At 33.1% G+C, this 22033-nt stretch overlaps 2 protein-coding genes across 5 annotated transcripts in view; one reads left to right on the forward strand and one right to left on the reverse strand.

Moving 5' to 3' along the window:
* Window positions 1-13523, reverse strand: part of LOC125670981 (target of Myb1 membrane trafficking protein-like) — a 37197-nt gene extending 23674 nt beyond the window's left edge. For 3 of the 4 annotated variants that reach the window (XM_048906452.2, XM_048906451.2, XM_048906450.2), the window contains exons 1-5: window positions 11631-11901; window positions 1177-1261; window positions 519-603; window positions 285-431; window positions 45-179 (exon numbers count right to left, since the gene is read on the reverse strand). In XM_048906452.2, coding sequence (XP_048762409.1) covers window positions 45-179; window positions 285-431; window positions 519-603; window positions 1177-1261; window positions 11631-11688 — 510 coding nt within the window. In that variant the 5' untranslated portion in view covers window positions 11689-11901. Of the gene's footprint in view, window positions 1-44; window positions 180-284; window positions 432-518; window positions 604-1176; window positions 1262-11630; window positions 11902-13503 lie in introns of those variants that run through there. The other variant, XM_056161904.1, reaches the window with a different exon arrangement.
* Window positions 12484-17765, forward strand: LOC125670982 (dynein regulatory complex subunit 3-like). Its single transcript, XM_048906453.2, has 11 exons — window positions 12484-12717; window positions 13022-13208; window positions 13350-13466; window positions 13595-13761; window positions 13963-14109; window positions 14334-14453; window positions 15723-15835; window positions 16166-16340; window positions 16459-16590; window positions 16840-17034; window positions 17254-17765. The coding sequence occupies exons 2-11, from the start codon at window positions 13049-13051 to the stop codon at window positions 17494-17496; spliced, it is 1569 nt and encodes a 522-aa protein (XP_048762410.2). The 5' UTR covers window positions 12484-12717; window positions 13022-13048; the 3' UTR covers window positions 17497-17765.
* Window positions 17766-22033: the final 4268 nt, after the last annotated feature.

Genomic DNA, 22033 nt, shown 5'->3' on the forward strand with positions numbered 1-22033 from the left:
GCAGTTTTTTTTTTTTTAATGAACAAACAAAGCATATGACCTACCCTGGCGGGTGTGTGGATTGGTGCCATGTGGTCAAGATCTGTCATAGGAAATTCTATCCCTTTAGCCTTCAGGTCTTGGTATACTTTGTCTATCTCTTTCAGCTCTGGTGTTCCTCTAAATGCATCTGCCCAAGTCTGATACAAAGACAAAATTGATTGTATTCATATTTCATTAGAGAATTTAAATAAAAATAAAGTAATGCAATATCAATACAAAAAGCCCATGCACTCTTTCATTACCTGAACAAGACTAAGAACTTTCTCTTGGACAGCTTGTGGTGGATCATACTTGGGACCAATAACTTTAATTAGGTCAGACATGAAGTCTTTGCTTGCTAACTGTATGTGAAATCTTCTGCCACAGTTCTTGACACAGGTTTCTAGGCACTGAAATATTTATCATTTTTGGTAAAAACCTGCATTAGATAAAGTGTACTTCAAAGAAATTTGAGAATATTGGTTAGTAGCACTCACAGTTAAGGTGTACATGACAGCTGTATGGTTCTTCCCCATATTTTGTGATAACCTCTTTCTAATTGCTCTGGCAGCATCTTTAGGACTATAAATAAACAGAAAGCTTCCAATAGTCACTATGAAATTTAAGAACATCTCTTATTTTCGCCCTTTTGCACAATGTTATAGTCCATCATCACTTCATCAATATGAAGAACTAGACGTCTCATCACAACCTGGATCAGATGATGTGCTAAATTAAATGACAAGGGTGTATAACACAAAAAGCATCAAAGTGTGTTAATTTCTGATTACCTGTACACATGACAGTGAAAGTGCATTATCAATATGCATATATGTATGTATGAACTCTTAAGAACTGATTTTTTATTGAATAAACTGACTCTTTATTGAGATATTGTTTCACTAATGTTCAGCCACCATTTAATGATAGGAGCATCAAGTCTGAAAAGTAACCTGGTGCTATACATGTACTACCATATTTCAAGTAATTTTTCTAAATAATGTTAATCAAAAGCAATGATAATTGCATAAATTGAAACCCCATCAAAAAAAAAATATATATAAAGATGACATAACACACTTATTTCTCATTTTTAAATCAATTTTCTAAATATTCTGAGGCCAGCATTACCCAATATACTATAATAGCACTCACCCTTCATCTGTTTCATTAATGATATCACACACTTCCATCAAAACTGCCCAATTTTCTGATGCTTGAGATCCATCTGTGCCCCTCTCTAGTAAAGAAAAAACAACAACAGAAAGCTTTATTTTCAATATATCAATATTTGCTGGTTAATACTGAAAGTATGAAAAATGATATGTAATCATCATATTTCGAGTATTATTTTTCAGTGTCAGTTTCCTTATTTCCTTTAATTACAGGACATTTAGGGACATTAGCCTATTTTTCAAATGTTACAGTGTATTTTTAATTTTATCTATTAAAATATATAAGGGTATGAACTGTGACACTTCTCGTCAGCATACTTCATGGAGTGCTCACACTTCAGTCCTTAATAAGGATAGACAACCCTTACTGTGGTAGATTTGCGATTTATTATTGATTCGTTTTGGTCAGCAAGGATTCCTTATGGCTAAAAGGTGACCTGTCGTCAGAGTTACTTTATCCATCAGAAATCAGAAGTGTTAAAACTGTGTAGAAAGAGGTTCTCAGTTGGAGATACTATTGGCGACAATGCATTGATACTGAATGTAACTTAGGAACAAGATCAATACACACATGGCAATATATCCCTCTAGTAAGTGAAAGTATATTACACAATATAGTGTTAAATCTAAAGCAAACTAGCAGGGTGCCGCGCCATGCCCTTTTTAATTGCACCATAAACAATAAACAATTGTTCTTTATTTCACAAGGTTGATTGAAAAGTTTAAAATCAAGACAGCAGGTATTAACTTTTAAAGAGGCTAAATGATCATTCTCTTACTATCATACTATGATACAAAGAAAGTGCCCCGAAATTGTCTTGCCGCGACGAAAAGTGCCTTTTTGAACATATGATATGTGCGCCCTCTCTAGATCCTAGATTTAACACTACACAATATCATTGTATTGCACAAGGATTAAGGGGTCTGTCAGACCAGATGACACATGTATTTTGGTTTTTAAAAAATTCAAGTGTGTAAATGTGAAGAATTTAAGTACTGTCTGCATAATTAAGTATTAGGGTAAATAACTCGGGGGGGGGGGGGGGGGGGGGGGGGGGGGGGGGGGAGTTATCAATATATGGGGCTTTGACACAACAAATAAATATACAATATTTACATTTTTACATTCACTAAATCTTTTCTCTTATATTTCTTTTGAAATTGACATTGCTTTCATCATAGACAATGAATGCATGTTTGTTGCAAACTAGTTTGATCCATTTTTTTAGTACCACCTATTTGCGTAATCATTACCATATATAGATCGTCATCAAGGTCAAAGGGTGCATTGGCTGTTCCGCTTAACTTAACAAATGGGTCAACCATAATATTTTAGTACATAAATCTAGTTTATATTTCTAAAAAGTATAAATAATGAAATGTCTTTCCTTGGTGTTTCATCGAGAGAAACAACAAAGAAAGCATTTGATTGTTTAAATAAATGCAATGATTTATGCCTTAATCATATTTTCTTATTTCTTAATTATGCCATTATCGTATTTTCTTAATCAACTACATGATACAATATCAGTTTTACAAGATACCAAATATAATAGCTGGGTATTACGTATTAAGTTATGAATACAATCATTAGATAGTAATAAGTTATCAAATGGCATTATCATTATACAATACATGTACCATGATAAAAGATATATCATAATATGTCTATCACAAGCTTATGTCTGGATGTTTTTATTAAGGTGTTTGTTTTCTACAACTGTTTCATTGATTAGCAAAATGTGACAAAAATGCCACACGTTGTTGAACTTCACTTAGTTTAGTATCAGCCATCAACAAGCTGTGAATACTATTCTGCAATGTATGAATAAATGAAGGTCAGCAATATAAAAAAGTTCTGTGTGTAAAATATTTCCCAAAGCTCAACAACCTGTAATTTTTTCAAACATCAAAGAAAACTGTTGGGAATCAAAATCCTTGCAATAGTTATGCACACATCTTCAATTTCTTTAAAAAGCCTTAGCTTAAAAACTGTGAGAGGAGTTAGACGAACAAATCATGCACCCACTTCGTAATAATTACTCAAAACTTAAGTTCAACAACTTGTTATTTTTCCAAAAAACATACAAAACAAAATCAAAATCCTTGCCATATGCACATCTTCAATATCCATACAAATACTCTATAAAATTAGGAAGAATTGTTTTAGCACACTAAAACTGATGTCTCCTCTTCCATTTTCCATAGTTAATTTTTTTTTTTATTTTTAGTGATCATCTTTAAAGTTGAGAATGAAGAGTTAAAGTACATAACAGTCACCTATATGTTTATGTGCTTCAACCAAGCAACAGTGTTGTGAACATATGATAGTAAATTAAACTTACGATATACCAAATATCAAAAGCCTATGTCAAAAGACAAAAAAGTTATGGTCCGGACCAAAAAAAAAAGCCTCAAAAATTATATTATTTGGTCTTTACATAAAAGGTTAAGGTCAAAGGTCATCAAAAATGGCATACTACACGCTGTCTTATGGTATACCCACAAACCAAATATTAAAGATCTAGGTCAAACCTATATTTTATTTCATAAAAAGAAAAAAAAAAACCCAAATGTTTCACTTTTGAAAATACATGAGAGTATGAACTGCAATGCTTCATGTCAGCATACATCATGATGCGTGTTAGTACTTCATGAAAAGTATGCAAAGCATTGTAGTTAATGTCTTCAAATGAAACTTTATTTCTTATACTTACATTTTACATTCATTTATGTTGGGTTTCCCAGTTATTAAAATTGACAGGCTATATCTACAGGATTCACATGGGCATTGTTCACAACTTCCTTGCATTCATGAAGAAATGACTATCATTACAATTGGTATTTAAAAGACATTGAAGGCAAAAACATTGGAAATGTAAATATGAATCTAATGTTAACACCCAGGGAATTATCATTTCATTTATTGTTAAATATACTTAAAAAAATATTTATATTGTAAATTTAATTTGATCTGGATCATATTACAGAGTCAGCTGATTTCTGAGTGGTGCTGTAAGCTGTGGGGGTATCTAATAATTTCTATCAATTATGTCCCCAAAAGTGAAATTTTGTACTAATCTTAAAGGTCAAGTACGGTGATTTTCCTAAAACTTGAGTTTTATACAGAAAAATGTCTGTCGTACACTTATGGATTAATTTCCATGGCAATTTTGATAAAAATCACTTGGCGTGAATTACACGGCGCTATCAAACTTTTACCTGAGCGATCGATAAATGTGTTGTGACGTGAGTTATCGCTCGTAGCTTATGACGTCATCTGAGACAACTTTCGACTGCATTGATAGGGTTTTATAGTGTTTACATAGAAAAGTCCTGTATTTATGGTACAATGCGCTGCTTTGAACTGCAATGTGAAATCGGGACAGGGATTAAGTATATTTCTTTTCTCAAAAGATACTAAATTTCGAAGAATTTGGATACTGAAACTGAAAAGAGACACTGAGATTTGTGACAAGCCACGAGGATCAGTGAGTGACACTTTAATTAACGAGAATCAGGTTTCCATCATCCTGTTTGACTCCAAACAAAGTGCAAAGTGATGATTAACTGGACATCCTACAAAACAAGTGGAGGGATGTATTTTAATTATATAAAAAGTTCAACCCAAAAAGGGGGGATGCACGCAATCCACCCCTCTCTACATCCACCACTGAATGCTTTAATGCGACATTGTATTCAATGGGTTTGCGATTGCACATAAAAATTAATGTCACCCATTACCTAGTTCGAATTGATTTTATTTCTTTTATTAAATGAAATATCTTTCGAATATTGTCGTACTCTTACTATATTTATAAGGGACTCATCGTCATCATTTCATTTCTTCACTATATATATATTGAAAAAATAAAATATAGTAAAAATGGAAATGAATTTAATTTTAAAAACCCATTTTGATAAAACCTTATTTATTGCGAGGTCAGTCCAATTTCCAAAGCTTTTTTTTTTTTCAAGTTCATTATGAAAACAAGTACAAGTTTTTCCTTTTCCTAATATGCTACATTCCTAATGTGCTACATATATATCATGAATCATTAAGGCAAAATTTCACACCTCAAAATGCTACAATTCGTTAACTTTGTGCCGTAATATATCAATTTCGCATTTGACGTGTGTTGTGAAGAAATTACATGTACTAATAGGCCTAATTTACATTTTATGATATTGTATCTACATGTAGATCTTGTTTTTAAAAAAAAAGGGGGGGGGGGGGGGGAGGGGTACAAATAACGTTGTGCACAATAAGTTTTTTTCTTTTGTCTTTTGTTGGTTCTTTTTTCAAAAAGGCATTTTTCAGTTAAATTTATATCTTGCTAAACACATTATAATTTGAATCTGATCAATCTCATACAAATAAATCCCATAATAAAAAAAATACAAACGTGAGAGTCAATCTAGTTAAATACGCTCACAATCGCTACAATAGAGTATACGGCGAGTATCTATGAAGTCTGATTTTGATTTGCCTCGATTGTGTAAAATACAAAGGTTATCTTTTGATAGAACATTTTTTTCCAATATTATTCCCAATTTTCTATGGACTGGCCCGGTAAATAATTTCTAAATGAGATTCCAATGAGATATTTGTCGAACATATAAATGTATACATCATATAAATATTACTATCTGATGGTTTCGAAACGGGTGTAGGTACAAATATTATAAAGGTTGAATCCCTAAACTAAAGTGTATCTACGGTATTTCATCGTCACTATCCACGGTGTTGCTAAAACTGGCAATTTTTCACAGAAATTAAAACGATGATATACAGGCGTAAACAACTACAATTGTCTCAGATGACGCCATAAGAAAGGGTGACAATCCCTTCATTCGTTTCTATAAACAACGATTTTGGAATAGGTATTTTGCGCATTTACCTGGATTTAAAAAAAAAATAAACACATCAATAAACTTTTCAAAACGGGTTTTAATGAATTATAAACTTTATTTTCAAATCTATTTTTATTACACTTGACCTTTAAAAGAATGTAAGTACATGTACTTGCAAGTGTGTTGTATTATCACTTGTACTACACTCCTCCCTTCCAATTTCTCATTTTGAAGGGAAAGTCATCAAAATAAATAGATTTCAATAGAACTCAATCTGCAGAGTGATGTTAAGTCAGTGGTTGGTGGTGCGACGGTGTATCAAACACACTACCCCCCAGATTGCAAATCTTAATGCTTTCTTAATGAGCTAATTGGTTAATACACAAATCATGCTAACCTGATATACATGAATGGCTTTAAATGTTTCAAACTTCAATGTCTTGAAGTCAGACCCCTTTCTAATAAATTTTATAAAATTTTACTTTTAGATTCTTGCACTTCTGCACTTGCTTGTTGAGTCCCAAAATATTTTGACAAGTCTCAGTAAATTTTGAGTTTACACATCAAACTGCATGTAAGCACATTACATTATCAGTATACAATTGCAGTATTCGAATTATCAAACAAGAGGCCTATGGACCACATCGCTCACCTGAGTCACCTTGGCCCTGCCATTGTTCGGCTGTTGTGAATTAAAAAATTTTTTTCTTCATCAATCCCATTTTCCAATGAAAATTTTGACCCCATATTGTGGCCCCAATCTAACCCCAAAGGATCACAACATAACTGAAAATGAATTCACATCACATGCAGATGCCTCAACACCAATATGACTAACATGATCTTGCTGTTCTGGATAAGACCAAGGTCACAAGGTCATAGATCGTGGCATGATATGAAAGACCTTGCCAAAGAAATCTATATACAACATATGAAAGTTCTATGCCTCTATCACAAATAGTTCAGAAGATATTGAATATGTCAGATTTTCATTAAAAGTAGGTCAAACTTCCAGGTCATGATCACAATGTCAAACACTAAAGTATAACAAGGTATTGTCATAAAGAATCTATATACAAAATACAAAAGCTTTACCTTAAATAGTTCAGGAGATATTGAATATGTCAGGGTTTTTTTTAGGTGAGATTTTTTAAGAAAGTAGGTCAAGGTCACAAGATCAAATACAATTGTATAACAAGGTCCTGTTATAAAGAATCTATATACAAACCACGAAAGCCCTACCTGAATAGTTCTGAAGATATTTAACAGGTTACCTTTTCTTAAAAGTAGGTCAAATTTAAAGGTCGCAAGGTCAAAGTATCAAATAAAAGGCATTGCCATAACAAATCCATATACATAATACGAAAGATCTATATTATTATAAATAGTTCAGGAGATATTGAAAAAGTTAGAGACTTAAAAAGTAGGTCAAACTCTAAGGTCAAACTTCACGAAATGATAAGGTGTTGTCATAAAGAATCTATATACAAAATATGAAAGCCCTACCTTAAATAGTTCAGGAGATATTGAATATGTCAGGGTTTTTTTCAAAAGTAAGTCAAATTCCAAGGTCAAAAGATCAAACACTATCTATAAACAAAAGAAGGTCAAACTTCCAGGTCAAGGTCACAAGATCACGTAAAAAAAGGTCTTTCCATAATGGATGTATATACAATATGAAAGCTCTAGTTTAAAAGATTTTTCCTATATATATTCAGCATACAACACTTTGATCCCCTACTGTGGCCCTACCCTACCCCCTGGGACCATGATTTGCACAAACTTTGATCTACTCTATATCAGGAAGCTCTCAAGTAAATTTGAACTTTTCTGGCACAGTGGTACTTGACACAAAGATTTTTTTCCATTCATATTTGCATGTAAAACTTTGATCCTCTATTGTTGCCCCACCCCTGGAGCCATGATTTTAACAAACTTGAATCTGCACTATGTCAGAAAACTGCCAAGTAAATTTGAATTTTCAGACACAGTGGTTTTTGAGAAGAAGACTTTCCCAATATTCACATGTAAAACTTTTATCCCCTACAGTGGCCCCATCCTACTCCTGGAGGGCATGATTTCTGCACTATGTCAGGAAGCTTTCATATTTAAAGTTTCAACTTCTTTGGCCCATTGGTTCTTGAGAAGAATTTTTTAAAACATTTTCACTAGATATATTCACATGTAAAACTTTGATCCACTATTGTTGCTGCACCCTATCCCCGGGGACCATGATTTTAACAACTTGATCTGCACTATGTCAGGAAGCTGCCATGTAATTTGAGCTTTTCTTGTCCATTGGTTCCTAAGAAGATTTTTAAATGTCCCCACCCTACTCTTGCATTTTCATGATTATCTCCTCTTTGAAGGGGGCCTGGCCCTTAATTTGAACAACTTCTAAGCCTTTCACCCATGGATGCTTTGTGCCAAGTTTGGTTGAAATTGACTGAGTGGTTCTGGAGAAGAAGTCCAAAATGTGAAAAAGTTTACAGACAGACAAATCACAACTGGTGATCAGAAAAACTCACTTGAGCTTTCAGCTCAGGTCAGCTAATAATCACATACAAAGTACTTTTTCTATCTATAAAATACTTGCAGATCTATAGAAAATCAAGGAGGGTTTTTGGGAGGTTTGCCTCAAATGTGTGCATCTAGCAGTCTAGCTACCCCACTTATCAGATCAGTTCACCAAAGTGTGACAATGTGTAAGCAATCATTAGAACCACAGTAACAAGTGATTCAAATACAAAGATTTTCAAACTTCAGTTTAGCTGGAGCTCAACGATGCATCTCTTGACTCTAGTTAATAGTTTTTGAAATCTCTTGCCTCCCAAATTATAATTTTGTCATTTAGGATGCTGATTCTTGCATTAGAGAACCCTGTCAAAGAGCCATTTGTTTTTAATTAAAGGGACTGGTTCATGATTTTTGATAAAAATATTTTTCATTTTTGATGTTATACATTAGAAATATAGCTCATTTAATGTTGGAAGCCAAAATTTTGACCTTCTGAATGCAAGAATAAAAGTAATATTTTAGCCTTAAATATGTGTTATGTAAACAAAGACTCGAGTCTTTTTATGTAAACAAACAAGTGAAATATTGATTTTGTAATATAATGCATCTTAATTTTGCATAGTCACAAATTTTAACTTTTAGATGACACATTTCCCCCAAAAATGCTTAAAATGTGAAAGATATATATAATACTTAGATCGATATCCATTTCTTTTGAAAATTTCATAAACAATAGCATACCGCAATCATTGTTTACAAAACAAATAATAAACTCTCTAAAATGAGCTTCTGTGATGATGTATCACCTTAATTTTCATGCGAAATATTTCAAACACATTAGACAGTAGATTTTGATCATTAAAAGTGAAAAACAAAATGTTGGGTAAAATCGTGAATCAGTCCCTTTAATAGTCAGTTAGGTGTTTCCTAATACGGTACCCTTACCGAGGAATTTCAAATAGTTTGTGAAGTAACTGTATGTCACATAAAGGAAAGTATGTAGATTATGAACAACTAATCGTCTACCTGTTGAAACTTGAAAGGTCGCAAAGCATTGAGAGATTTGAACAAAAATGCATTTTATGCAATTTGGAGATATTGGCAATGAGTATCACTATAACATTATTTGTGAAGTTTTAAAAAGAGAAATAAATAAATATGTCTACTCTCGATATATTACCAATCTGAGACCCAATACCCTTTCACTTAAAAATCTCATGTCTAATAAAATGAAGTCTGTCTTATTCTTAATCTAATATAGATTCTACTAAGGTAAATAAAGTAATATGTGTATTATGCATATATGTTAACCATTGATTTGTACTCTGTATTTTTATCTTTATCTTATCATCACTTCACTGCCATTTGTATTTGATAAACAAATTCCAATCATTAAACCTCAATACGATTGTTTTTCACAAAGATTTATAAGAATAAAGTATTATATTAACATTATGTAAATTGAGTGCAAGAGACACTTCATTAGTGTTAAATCTAGGATCTAAAGAGGGCACACATATCATATATTCAAAAGGACACTTTTCGTTGCGGCAAGACAATTTCGGGACACTTCCATTGTATCATACTATGATAGTAATAGAATGATCATTTAGCCTCTTTAAAAGTTAATACCTGCTGCCTTGATTTTAAACTTTTCAATCAACCTTGTGAAATAAAGAACAATTGTTTATATTAACAAATATTTTTTTTAACAATTGTAGAGAAAAAAAGGGCATGGTGCAATTAAAAAGGGCATGGCGCGGCGCCATGCTAGTTTGCGTTAGATTTAACACTAATCATGAGCACTGCAAATTACTAAATGCAATTATGGTAATTGATTGCAATCAACAATTAAAGTGTGTGGACATTTAATAGAGGGGAGCTCTTCCTATAGGTGTATACATACATGATTAAAAGGAAAATATAGAAACTAAAGAAAAGGTAAACCATACTTTATATGGGACTTTGAAAATTTTGGTCAAAATGGCATCAATTCGAATGCAAGCACGAGGACATGTATTTCACCATTTTGAATCTCATCTACCCAAGTTCACATTCTGAGATGTTACATAAAATCCATAAAAGCATGTAAACCATATTTTCCCAATCATATTTAATCACTCCTCAATTGAACCCTGTCTTCTATATTTGTAAATTTGCTAAAGAACGACACTTAATTTAACGTCAAAATGCACTTTTTATACCAACTGCGTTATATTTCCCACGTTCAGTGAATAGGCGGATCTAATGTCTTAAGTTGTGTAACAAGATGTTAAGATAATTTTGACAGCTGTCTGTACACATCTGGATAACTTCGAGAATTTTTTTTTTTTTTTATCCTATTATGGATATATATACTAATACCAATATACTTTTTGCTTCACCCTCAGACGTGGCCATGCCGCAAGACATATTACTTTCTTTCTAATACTCTTAAACTTTTTGGTAAAAACATTATATAGCATGATAGTGATGAATTAATTCTTTGTTTCGTATTTTAAGCGATGTAACAAAAATACAACATATCATAACAAATCACTTGCTTCTTTTATCAAATCATGAACATTACATAGAAAACATGTCCGCAGAGGCTAAAGCAAACAATAAATCAATCAATAAATAAAAAAAATGGTGTAATAAACCAAATGTTCTGTATGTCATTGTCCAGACCCTTGGAAATTCGAATTCTTCAAGTTTTTATGTGGTGTCGTAGACTTTTCTCAAGTCACCTGTATGTTGTGCAAGCTGTAACTACTTCATTACCTTTGCAGCCACTATTTCCATAAATTTCTGCATGTAATTCATCTAGTTGGAACACAGGTGGTTTTAAGCCAAATGACTATTTTGTTAACAAATGTATATTTACTTATTGAATATAGAGTATTATGCCTATCGCCTAATGGCAATACAACTTTCTTTCTATAAGACTGAAGTTATAACCAAGCCCTGCAGATGTTGTAATACGCGATCCAAATAAATCTATCAAACGGCAACTTGAAGTCTAAAACAAGATGCAGAGCTCTACTTCTTAAACATGGGATGTTAGCATCCCTAAATGCCTACCAATCAACTGTCCAACTTGCGTCGCAAGAGGATTTCCATGTCCGAAGAGAGCAGCCATTTTTAGGTAAATAACAATATGACGTCACACCCTTCTATTGACCCAATTCTCGGTGAGTCAGGCGCTTGTGATTCCCATGATCTATATATTTACCATCAAGGACAGCGATGCACGACGTTTTGCAATAGATTTCAAAATTATTGCTTGTTGCACCCGTTTGGGTCAAGCAATTTTCTCAACTCTAGATAGTGGTTGTCTGATGGTGCAATAATGAACACATGTAATGTGTTAAAATAAAGAAAGTTTTAAAAGATAGCTATATTCCAAATCAGGGCCCTTCCGAGCATAACAAACAACACACATGATTATGACACTTACAAATAATTCTACACAATTTTTTTTTTTTTTTTTGTTTTTTTTTTTTTGTTTTTTGTTTTATACAATTAAGATGTAGCGCTATTTATTTTAAAAAGTATGTTAAATAGGCAATACTACAAGGAGAAAATTTAGAACACTCCAAGGAAAATGTTATGAATGGAAAGCCTGCCAGGCTTGAGCTCATAATCTACTGATGGATAGATTCACGCGATATTCCACATAAATCTGACATTTGCACCCACACTCTCTTTGATCTACCCCCCCCCCCTTTTAAATATGCAACTTTAACTAAACTGAAGGGACGTTCCCGCGACATTGTCTCCTTCACATGATGGAATGTTAAATCTATTTTAATTTATTTTTACCTAACACAAATACCTATACTATTCTAATCAAATGTAATATCAAATATTGCAACCTATTAACATATTCCAAAATATCCGAACCAATAATTTTATTCCGGAAAGAATTAACCGGATGTTGAAAATAACCATAACAACTGGTACGCTTTTACTTTTTGAAATGCACAGTGCTCGATGAAAAAGTTAAAAGAAAAGAGTAGTGGGTATTTGCATAAACTTGATATGTTCAGGTTTTAGAGAGTAAATAGTTTCACGGCTATTACCTGTCATTAACTACTTCTGGAGCTGACAACAGAGTGCACACATCGAACTCAAAACACAATCATTTAACAGCAGTAAAACATACAGGGTAAGAAACTTGTAACTTACTCGGTTTTTGCATGGATTTATTTAAGTTCTATCCAGTATGAAGTTATTTATAAGTTTATATTAACTTCAAGCCGTAAATGTTAAAGTTTTAGATTGAAAACTTACGGGAATATAATCATTATGGAATGAGGAAATTCGAACGGTAACAATTATGTATAATAATGAGCAAGCTGATTTATATACGGCTATAAAATTCTGTTTGTATTTTAAACAGTCGATGATGAGTCAAATTTCCTTTATCTTAACTTATCATTTTATGATTATTACAAAAAAATCTTGTGCAGGTTGAAAAGAAAAATTATTGAATCAAAATGAGTCGGTTGTATGATACTGTGGAGCCTGCTGTTATTGATGAGGAGATACTTAAAAAAGCTGTTGAGGAACAGGGACCAAAAGAGGAAGCTGGAAAAATTGCAAAACAAGAGGGAATTGATTTTGGAGATGTTTTATCTCTTCGACTTGACTTCTTAAGTGAGTCTCTCTCTGATGATATATTTGTACTTTGAAGTTGATGAAATAGATAGAGAACCCACTCATTAAGGGTCATTGTGTAACATATGTATGTTACATGATTAAGAATGGTTTTTTTACTTTGATATTTCATTTTTACAGATGTTTTGAAAATTGATAACCTATGGGAATTCACAAAACTCACAAAATTACAACTGGACAATAATATCATTGAAAAAATTGAAGGCTTAGAAAGTTTGGTAAATCTGGTGTGGTTGGGTAAGTATTAATCATTATGTTATAAAGTGTTACTTACTGGAATTTGACAATTAAAGTATGTGGTTCATCTGACACCAAACTGCATCTGGTGATTAAATGTGTTTTAGCAACTAAGGCATTTGTTTCAGACTTGTCCTTCAACAACATAGAAGTCATTGATAATCTGGACACCCTCACAAAACTGGAGGATCTGACTCTGTACAGCAACAGGATCTCCACCATAGAGAACATGGATGCTCTTCTCAACCTTCACGTCCTCTCCCTCGGCAGAAACCAACTCACAGATCTAGAAAATGTAAAAGCAGCATTATATGTAACAATTCCGTTAAAGAAATGTTGATTGTCATTGAAGTTTTATATTTCTCTTTCTCTCTCATTCTGAGTTTCTCACTGTGAATACTAATCAAGCAATGGGACTGTGCTATTATATCTTAGTAACAAATTCAGAATGCATGTTATATATCTGCAATCCAGTAACAAAGAATTTATTTGCTAGTTGCGGTATCTAAGAAGATTCAAAAACCTGAAGACACTGAATTTATCAGACAACCCTTTCTCCAAGCAAGAGGAATATAAACAATATGTGATTGCTTTTTTATCAAACCTGGAATTTTTGGACTACAGACTTGTTGACCAACAGTCAGTAAGTAGAATGTCTCAAGTAATTGCATGATCAAACAATAGTATAAATTCTACACAGGTCCATAACGCTAGATATACTAAAATGAATAACGGAATACATAAGTGGACATCCAATTGTTTTGCAAACTGAGTTATTAAATCTTTTAAGTCAGCAGAATTTCTGGGCAAACATATTTGATAAGACCTGCCTTTAAAGATCATGACAAATTTTGTTATTTTTTACAGAGAGATGCTGCAATAGAAAAATACCAGGTAGCAAGGGACGAGATGCTTCATAACGAAAGGCAGGCAGAAATTAAAAAAGAGGACGAGATTAAAAGACTGCATGAACTGGAGAAACACAAGGTTTGTGTCACTGAAAGAATAAAGTAGGATAAGCATCATATTTGACCCCTAATTCAATTTTCCATATCAGGGAAAGCTTTGACCTAAAGATTGAAGAAAAATATAATTTTGGCTCTACCTTATTATGTTGACATAGCAATACAACAGATACAACAATAGCAATTTTATTCAAATTACACATTAGTTAGAATTATAATACTTTGCTTATCTATAAGCTGCATGTACAAGTGTCCATAGTTTTTGATTTTTTAAATGAAATAAAGCGTTTGATTTACTTGAGATTGTACTATTCATATTCCGTATTTTTCCTTCAATAATAGCAAAGAACAAATTTCTTAGCAACAATGAATTACTTGCAATATTCTTGAAATTAATGATATTGTATATATATCAACATATGCACAATAGAAACTATATTTTATTGTTTGACATTTTATTGGAAACAGAAGTCGACAATTCTATGATATATTTTCTAATGTTCAATATTACCTGGCAAATAATAATTTATGAATTAGCGACAAAACATTTCGCAACATAATTTCACAAATTTGATATTTTATTAAGTATTGGTTAAAAAAGACATCAAAATGTGAATAAAGAATTTGCAATAATAATTTTGATCTGATTCAAGAATTCATATTCAATACCTTTTAATACCAGCAACATTGTGAGCAAGAATATAGTGAAGCTATTGAACAGATGTTCTTTCTTTTCATTAATATTACATAAAAGTAAACCATTTCTGATATAATGTTGAGCTAATACCATTTTCTAGATCTGCTGAAGCTCATTTTTTACAAGTCTCTTGTTTGATTTTGAATATCTGAGCACCAACATAGACTGTACGTCCTGACATTATGTATGGTTGATAGGCATTTAAAAGCACTATCAATATGTTCAAATTTTATGATGGTCTGAATTGGTGTCCAGGCATCAAAAGTTTACAAAAAATACCCTTGATATATGAACTATTTTAATATACTCATTAAATTCAACTACTTTTGACACCCAGCTGTGAAAAATAGAGGGCGACTTTTGATAATTGGAGATATACATGAAAAGTTAGATACCAGATATAATTTGTTGTATGAGATAAATTTCCACTGGCAGGTTTCCAAAACTGTGGAAACCAGGATAATACAGCCCTCATCTTATTTTGATCTTTATCCATACAATTTTCATTTAAAAGTACAAAGTATGACATTTTTGTTATTCAGAATTGTTCCTAAGTGTAATATACCTAAACACAATGCTTTTATTTTGATATAGAGTGCCTATGTAGAGTTGATGAATGGGCCAGATCTATTTGAACAAATGTACGCAGAGGATAAGGAGGGTCAGAAACTGAATGAGATGCCGGGTCTGGAGGACCAGCTTCACAGATATCCTTTTGTCGTGATATTTATTATAAAAAATAGAGGAATCATTGATGTGGCAAAGAGAATTTGTTGGTTTGAGCTAATAAAATTTTGCATGTAAGTTAAGGCTACAATTACGTGCCAAATGTAATGATCAGCATCTTAACAGTTATAATCCATTATTAATCGAATATGTTTATTCTCTGCTGAACCTTTAGATTAACTTTACCCATTTTTTACAATTGACAAATGCAATAAATAGTCACCAAAAGGCCAATCAAATCAATAAAAAATCCAGAGAGCTGAATGATCAATTCTAAGTCTACATAATTTGCTGTCCTTAATGCTTCTTACCTTCAAAGAGAAGTTTATGCAGTTCTGTCTGCAGATCTTTGAATTTGGTATTGCTGAGCATGAGAAACGGGAGGAGGAAGTGAAGAGTTTCTGGGAATGTGTGGAGGAAGCAAAACAAGACAACAAAAGGCTTGGCATGATGCACATTGATGACTTCACAGAAATGAAGAAAAAAGTAAATCACATTATATGTACATGTTCAATTTGTTCATAGCTTATGTTTTACAGTGTTGAAAATCTTTAGCTATACTTTAAGTACCAGAACACTTATAATGCTGTTGAATCTATTCCAGATGTTGCAAGAGATGTCCCAGATGAGTGATCCCAAGATGCTGGAGCAATGTGTTAAGGATTACAATGACAGAATTCAGGATCTCTGGGACAAACTGATGTGTCTGGAGCTGCAGGTTGTGGACCAGCTTGAGGTAACAAGAATTCCATATCAAGAATCAAAGTTATAACAATAAGTTGTAATTTCTGTCTGCTTTCTTTCTTTCACCAAGATAGATATTTATTAGACATGCATACGGTACTCATCAGTACCACACAATTATAATGCCATAAATTAACCCAGTCATGTACTTAATTAAGGTGAAAACTTTATTTTCTTAATTTTCAGGTTAACTCACAGAGATACAATTTACTGCATGCATGTTAATTGTTTGACATTTCAGGAAGTAATCAAAGAGTTTGAAAGGAACATGCAGGACATGGTGGGTTCTTTTGTGGAGAATGTCCAATCACTCCTCTCTCAGTGCCGTGACCTAGAAAACAATCACCATGAGAAAATGATGGAAATCGCCATTGTCACTCTGGAAAAAGTCATCAAAAATGAATTAGATGATGAAATATCCGATGAATTAAAAATGGTAAGAATATATTGATTTTTCCTGATTTGTATTGAATATATCTACATGCTCTATAGATTTTAAAACCAGTCAGTACAAGAGTTATTGCCCTTTAAATGTAACTAAAACAAGTCAACACAAGAGTTATTGCCCTTTAATTAAAAGCAACTTGAGCACATCTAAAGTAAAATATGTTGTATTTGATAGAATTGATGTGGGGTTGTTATCCATCTATTTCAGTTACTTGTGGACAAGGACACAATCATCAATGCAGTGTCCTCCTCACATGATGTCCATCTCCTGAAGATTGACAATAAGGAGGACGACATTGTCACTCGTATCAACCAATGGCTGAAGAACTTGATAGAACAGATTCATCAGGATGAGGAAATCACACGGAACAGGATGCGGGTTTCAGAAGTTAATAATCTTATTGACCACTTACGAGAGGAAATAGACAATTTGGAAGTACTGCAGAGCTAGTGAAGTTTAAAGAGCCTGATTGTAATGCATTGTGAATGGGAGAATACACATTTTCTTAATTGCTGGATCCTAATGTCAGACCTTTGTCTGAAACATTGTTTATATGTTACAGAGGGACTACATGAGATACAGGAGTCAGTGCTTGCATGTAGTAACGAACTGATATGATAAAAAAGTATTTATTATACCTAAGGTATGGGAAAAGTTAATTTCCCAAAATACTAATAAATACATGTTATTATGAATAAAACTTTGTCATTTGTAATAATTAAGAGATTTATTTACTTTAAAGGGATACAGTGATACATTTGTCTCTCCTTTTAATAAATCAGTCCGTTTGTTCTCAGGTAAATCATAACAGTTGCATAATATTTTGACATATGCTTCCAATTTGGTTTTCATATAAACTTTTTTAAAAAGATGACAAATTCATCTATGACCATGCTTAAAGGCTGACAATTAGTTTTGAAATTTGGGTCAAACTCTAAGGTCAAGAATCACAAGGTCAAAGTTCATGTGTAAAAATGTAAGGCCTTACCATAAGGAATCTTTATGCAAATTATAAAAGCCCAACCTTAAACTCCAAGGTAGAAAGATTAAAAACTTTGGTATCAGAAAAAAGGTCATGTCACAAGGAATGTGCATGTGCAAAATGAAAGCCCCATCACTTACCACTCAAACATTATGAGCAAGGTGAAAGTTTCAAACAGACTGAAAAACAACAAAATATGCCCTCGACTATAGTCACAGGGGCATTATAAACAAAAGTGAATCCACACAAATTGGAAACATTTGCATTTGATTTAGTGTGGCCCTGCTACTTTTGATAAGAATTTGTTTTAATTAATTTCCTGTATATTCCCATATAAAACTTTAATCTCCTATTGTGGCCCCACCCTACCCCCGGGGGACCATGATTTTAACAAACTAGAATCTGCTCTATGTTAAGAAGCTCTCACGAAAATTTCCACTTTCCTTGCCCTATGGTTCTTGAGAAGATTTTAAATTTTTTTATCTATATATCCCATGTAAAACTTTGATCCCCTATTGTGGCCTCACCCTATTCATGGGGATCATGATTTGAACAAACTTGAATCTACACTAGCTATGTCAGGAAGTTTTCATGTATATTTTATTTTTGGCCCTGTGGTTCTTGAGAAAATTTTCAAATGAGTCCACTCTACTTTTTGCTTATCTTGTAAAATTATCTCCCATGTTCAGTCTGCCTAAAAGGCACAGGCAGGAACTCCATCTTCTGTAACAGCTGCTCATGCTGGGTCCATAAGAAATGTAGTGGAATCAATGGTCCTGATCCAAGATACAAGTGCCCAAGCTGTCATGGACTCGCTCAACCTATGACAGAGGTAAAAATTGGTGAGGACACACTTGAAGTTGTAGCAGACTTCTGATACCTTGGAGACACTTTGTCATCTGGTGGGGGATGTGAACTTACAGCAACAACACGATGTTCCAATCCTGATGAACAAACATCTGGCAATCACAACCAGGTCATCTGTATTCAACTTACATTAGACCTGTGTTGCTATATGGTTCTGAAACATGGGCACTAACAGCCGCCACTCTAAAGAAACAAACAGCGACAAATTCATGATAAGATGGATCTGCCTTCTCAATCCTGAAGTGAATGTCACCTTTGAGTCTCTTATTACTCACCTCAACATCAGAAACATCACTGATGTTATCCAGACATGTAGGCGGAGATGGTTAGGCCATGTTGAGCGTTAGTACAGGTTGGATATTACAGGTTCAAACACTGAATGTATCTGGATATCGAGTTCCAGGTAGACCATAGTTGACATGGGATGAGATAGTAAAACGAGACCTAGAGTACAATAGGATCAATCCATTGAATCTCTAAGTATGGAAAAACAAACTTTGACCTTGACAGGACAGCCAGGCCTCACCCTTGGTAAAGGATTGATTTGACCAAAATGGACGATGATGATGATTTTAAGGAGGGATGGTCCTTCATTTGAACAAACTTGAATCTCCTTCACCCAATGATGATTTGTACTAAATTTGACTGAAATTGGTTCAGTGGGTCTGAGGAAGAAGATGAAAATGTGAAAAATTAACAAAAACAAAACATATCAGACAAGTTTTGATTAGAAAAGTTCACTTGAGCCTTCATTTATTTTGAAAATTATAAGAAACTGTTTTGAACGTGATCTCCTTATATAAAATAAATAAAGATTTAGTCTTCCTTTACAGGGGCAGGGACATGATTTTGGTCCAGAAAATTAGATATAAATTTGATTAATGATATGTTAGTATTTGATTTGTATAAAACAGCAACAAACCTAAATTGCAAAAATGGATGCAAAGATGTATTTGAGACATCTAAACATTTTCATTTTCAAAACAAGGTGTGAGCCCTGTTTATGATTACATGTCAAGTGACTCAACTATCAGCGTGTCACCAAAGTTGACGGTTTCGATAACATTAACATTTTCTGTTCTTTCTTCTTTGGGCTTGCTCCCTAAATTGATTTATCATTTACGAATGTCGAGATACTGTGTGCGTTTGACATACTCTTTAGAAATCTTGGGTGTTCTCACTTCTGCACGTGGTGTCATGTCTACAACAAGCATGTTGACAAACATGATTTTGAGAGCCGGATTTTATAAATATACAATGTATATCCTGTGTAAAAATACTTTTCATCCATTTATTTTTAAAAGAGCTGTTTCAAGCAAAAAAGACCCTCATCTTATCCAACAATGCATGTTTTTCAAAAAACGTCATAATGAAAAAAACATGACGTAATTTTTGTATATTTGTAAAAAAAAAAAAAAAAAAAAAAAAAATAGGTCATGGTTACCAATCACGAGTTGGTTGTCATCTTTAATTGACTAATATTTTAACAACAATCAATATTGCTGTAATGTTTTGAGGGATTGTTCTCAAAAGTTCACACTTTAGCACTAAAATACTTAAGGACCCTTTTTGCTTAGAACGGTTCAAAAGATCTTTATTTCTATAACGAAAAATTGTCAATTTCAATCGATCAAAAATTATGTCCATGCCCCTTTAAAGCTTTATAGTTTTGAGCGGCTGTTATTCATGCAACGTTTTGGTTGAGCATTCTCCCACAATTATGGTGACAGAATTAAGAACAGATCAAAGACTTGGTTTTGATAAATTTGTTTACTCTTCATTCATAATCTATAATGTTATTCAGTAATCTTGTATTAGATAAAAAATACGGGGAAACAACTAGATGAAGTAATTAGGATATTAAAATTAATCCAAATGGTGGAAGTGAATATCTCCCAAATAACCTTAAAGATAATTCATTCTATGCTTAAAAATACATAGAAGTCTTTCTGATACCCTCAACTACATTTGTACAAATTAAGATGTCAACATGTTCAATTGACATATCGTCTCAAAGCACGCTCCGCGTTGGAGACCACTCCGCTCTCTCCTACCCATACATGTCTATTTGCTTACAGAAAGTCTTGTAAATTCATCAATATTCATTAGATTGTGACATCATGTTTCAGTCAATGACTGAGGGTTGTCTATAACTAGAGTAATTTTTTTAGTTATAAATAGCAATATTCTATCAGGTACTCACGATAGTATCATGTGTATTATCAAAATATTTCAATACTGACTCTTTTGAGAAGTCGGAGAAAATTACTCAGATGTCTTTATCCTATCATCTCCATCCCCAAACAATGAAAGGTGAAGATAACGAACAGTGATCAATCCCATAACTCCTATAAAGGTGAAGATAACGAACAGTGATCAATCTCATAACTCCTATAAAGGTGAAGATAACGAACAGTGATCAATCTCATAACTCCTATAAAGGTGAAGATAACGAACAGTGATCAATCTCATAACTCCTATAAAGGTGAAGATAACGAACAGTGATCAATCTCATAACTCCTACAAGCAATATAAAATAGAGAGTTGAGGAAACATGGATCCCTGGATATACCAGAGGTGGGGTCAGGTGCTTAGGAGTAAGCATCCCCTGTCGACCAGTCATACCTGTCATGAACCCTATATCTTGTTCCGGTATACGGAGTTATCCGTAGTTGAAATCAGTGTGCCAAGAATGGCTAAACAATTGGTATGAAACAAGTCAGACAGCACTTGACCAAAGGATAGGTTGTATTGGCAAACTAGATTGTTATAACAACCATAGAATTTGTGAAATTCTGATTTTAAATAAGACTGTTGAAACTCCTGTACCATCAACTTGTTTGTCAGTAGCCTATCTCGATTTAAAAACTGATCATATGCAGAAAAAGCTCATGTGTATCAAATCAATTGAGAGATATAAACACCATGTGCAGGTGATAATGGAATATTGCTACATGAATATGGGAAGTTGACGATGGAGAAGCTGAAATCATCCCGTTTATCATAAAGTTGAGTTGTTAGTTTGCCGTTAATATTTATTTTCAATAAAATATCTAAGTATGAAGCAGAAGTGGACGACTGTGGTGTCTTTTATTTCGAGTTCACAGGGATATATTGAATTGACATATGAATGAAAAT

Source organism: Ostrea edulis, chromosome 4 (assembly GCF_947568905.1).
Source record: "Ostrea edulis chromosome 4, xbOstEdul1.1, whole genome shotgun sequence".
Taxonomy (NCBI): Eukaryota; Metazoa; Mollusca; class Bivalvia; order Ostreida; family Ostreidae; genus Ostrea; species Ostrea edulis.

Coding starts and splice junctions, on each gene's coding strand:
- LOC125670982 (XM_048906453.2), top strand. CDS start 13,049: ATGAGTCGGTTGTATGATACTGTGGAGCCTGCTGTTATTGATGAGGAG. Junction 13,209..13,349: donor TCTTCGACTTGACTTCTTAA/GTGAGTCTCTCT, acceptor TCATTTTTACAG/ATGTTTTGAAAATTGATAAC. Junction 14,454..15,722: donor ATGAACTGGAGAAACACAAG/GTTTGTGTCACT, acceptor ATTTTGATATAG/AGTGCCTATGTAGAGTTGAT.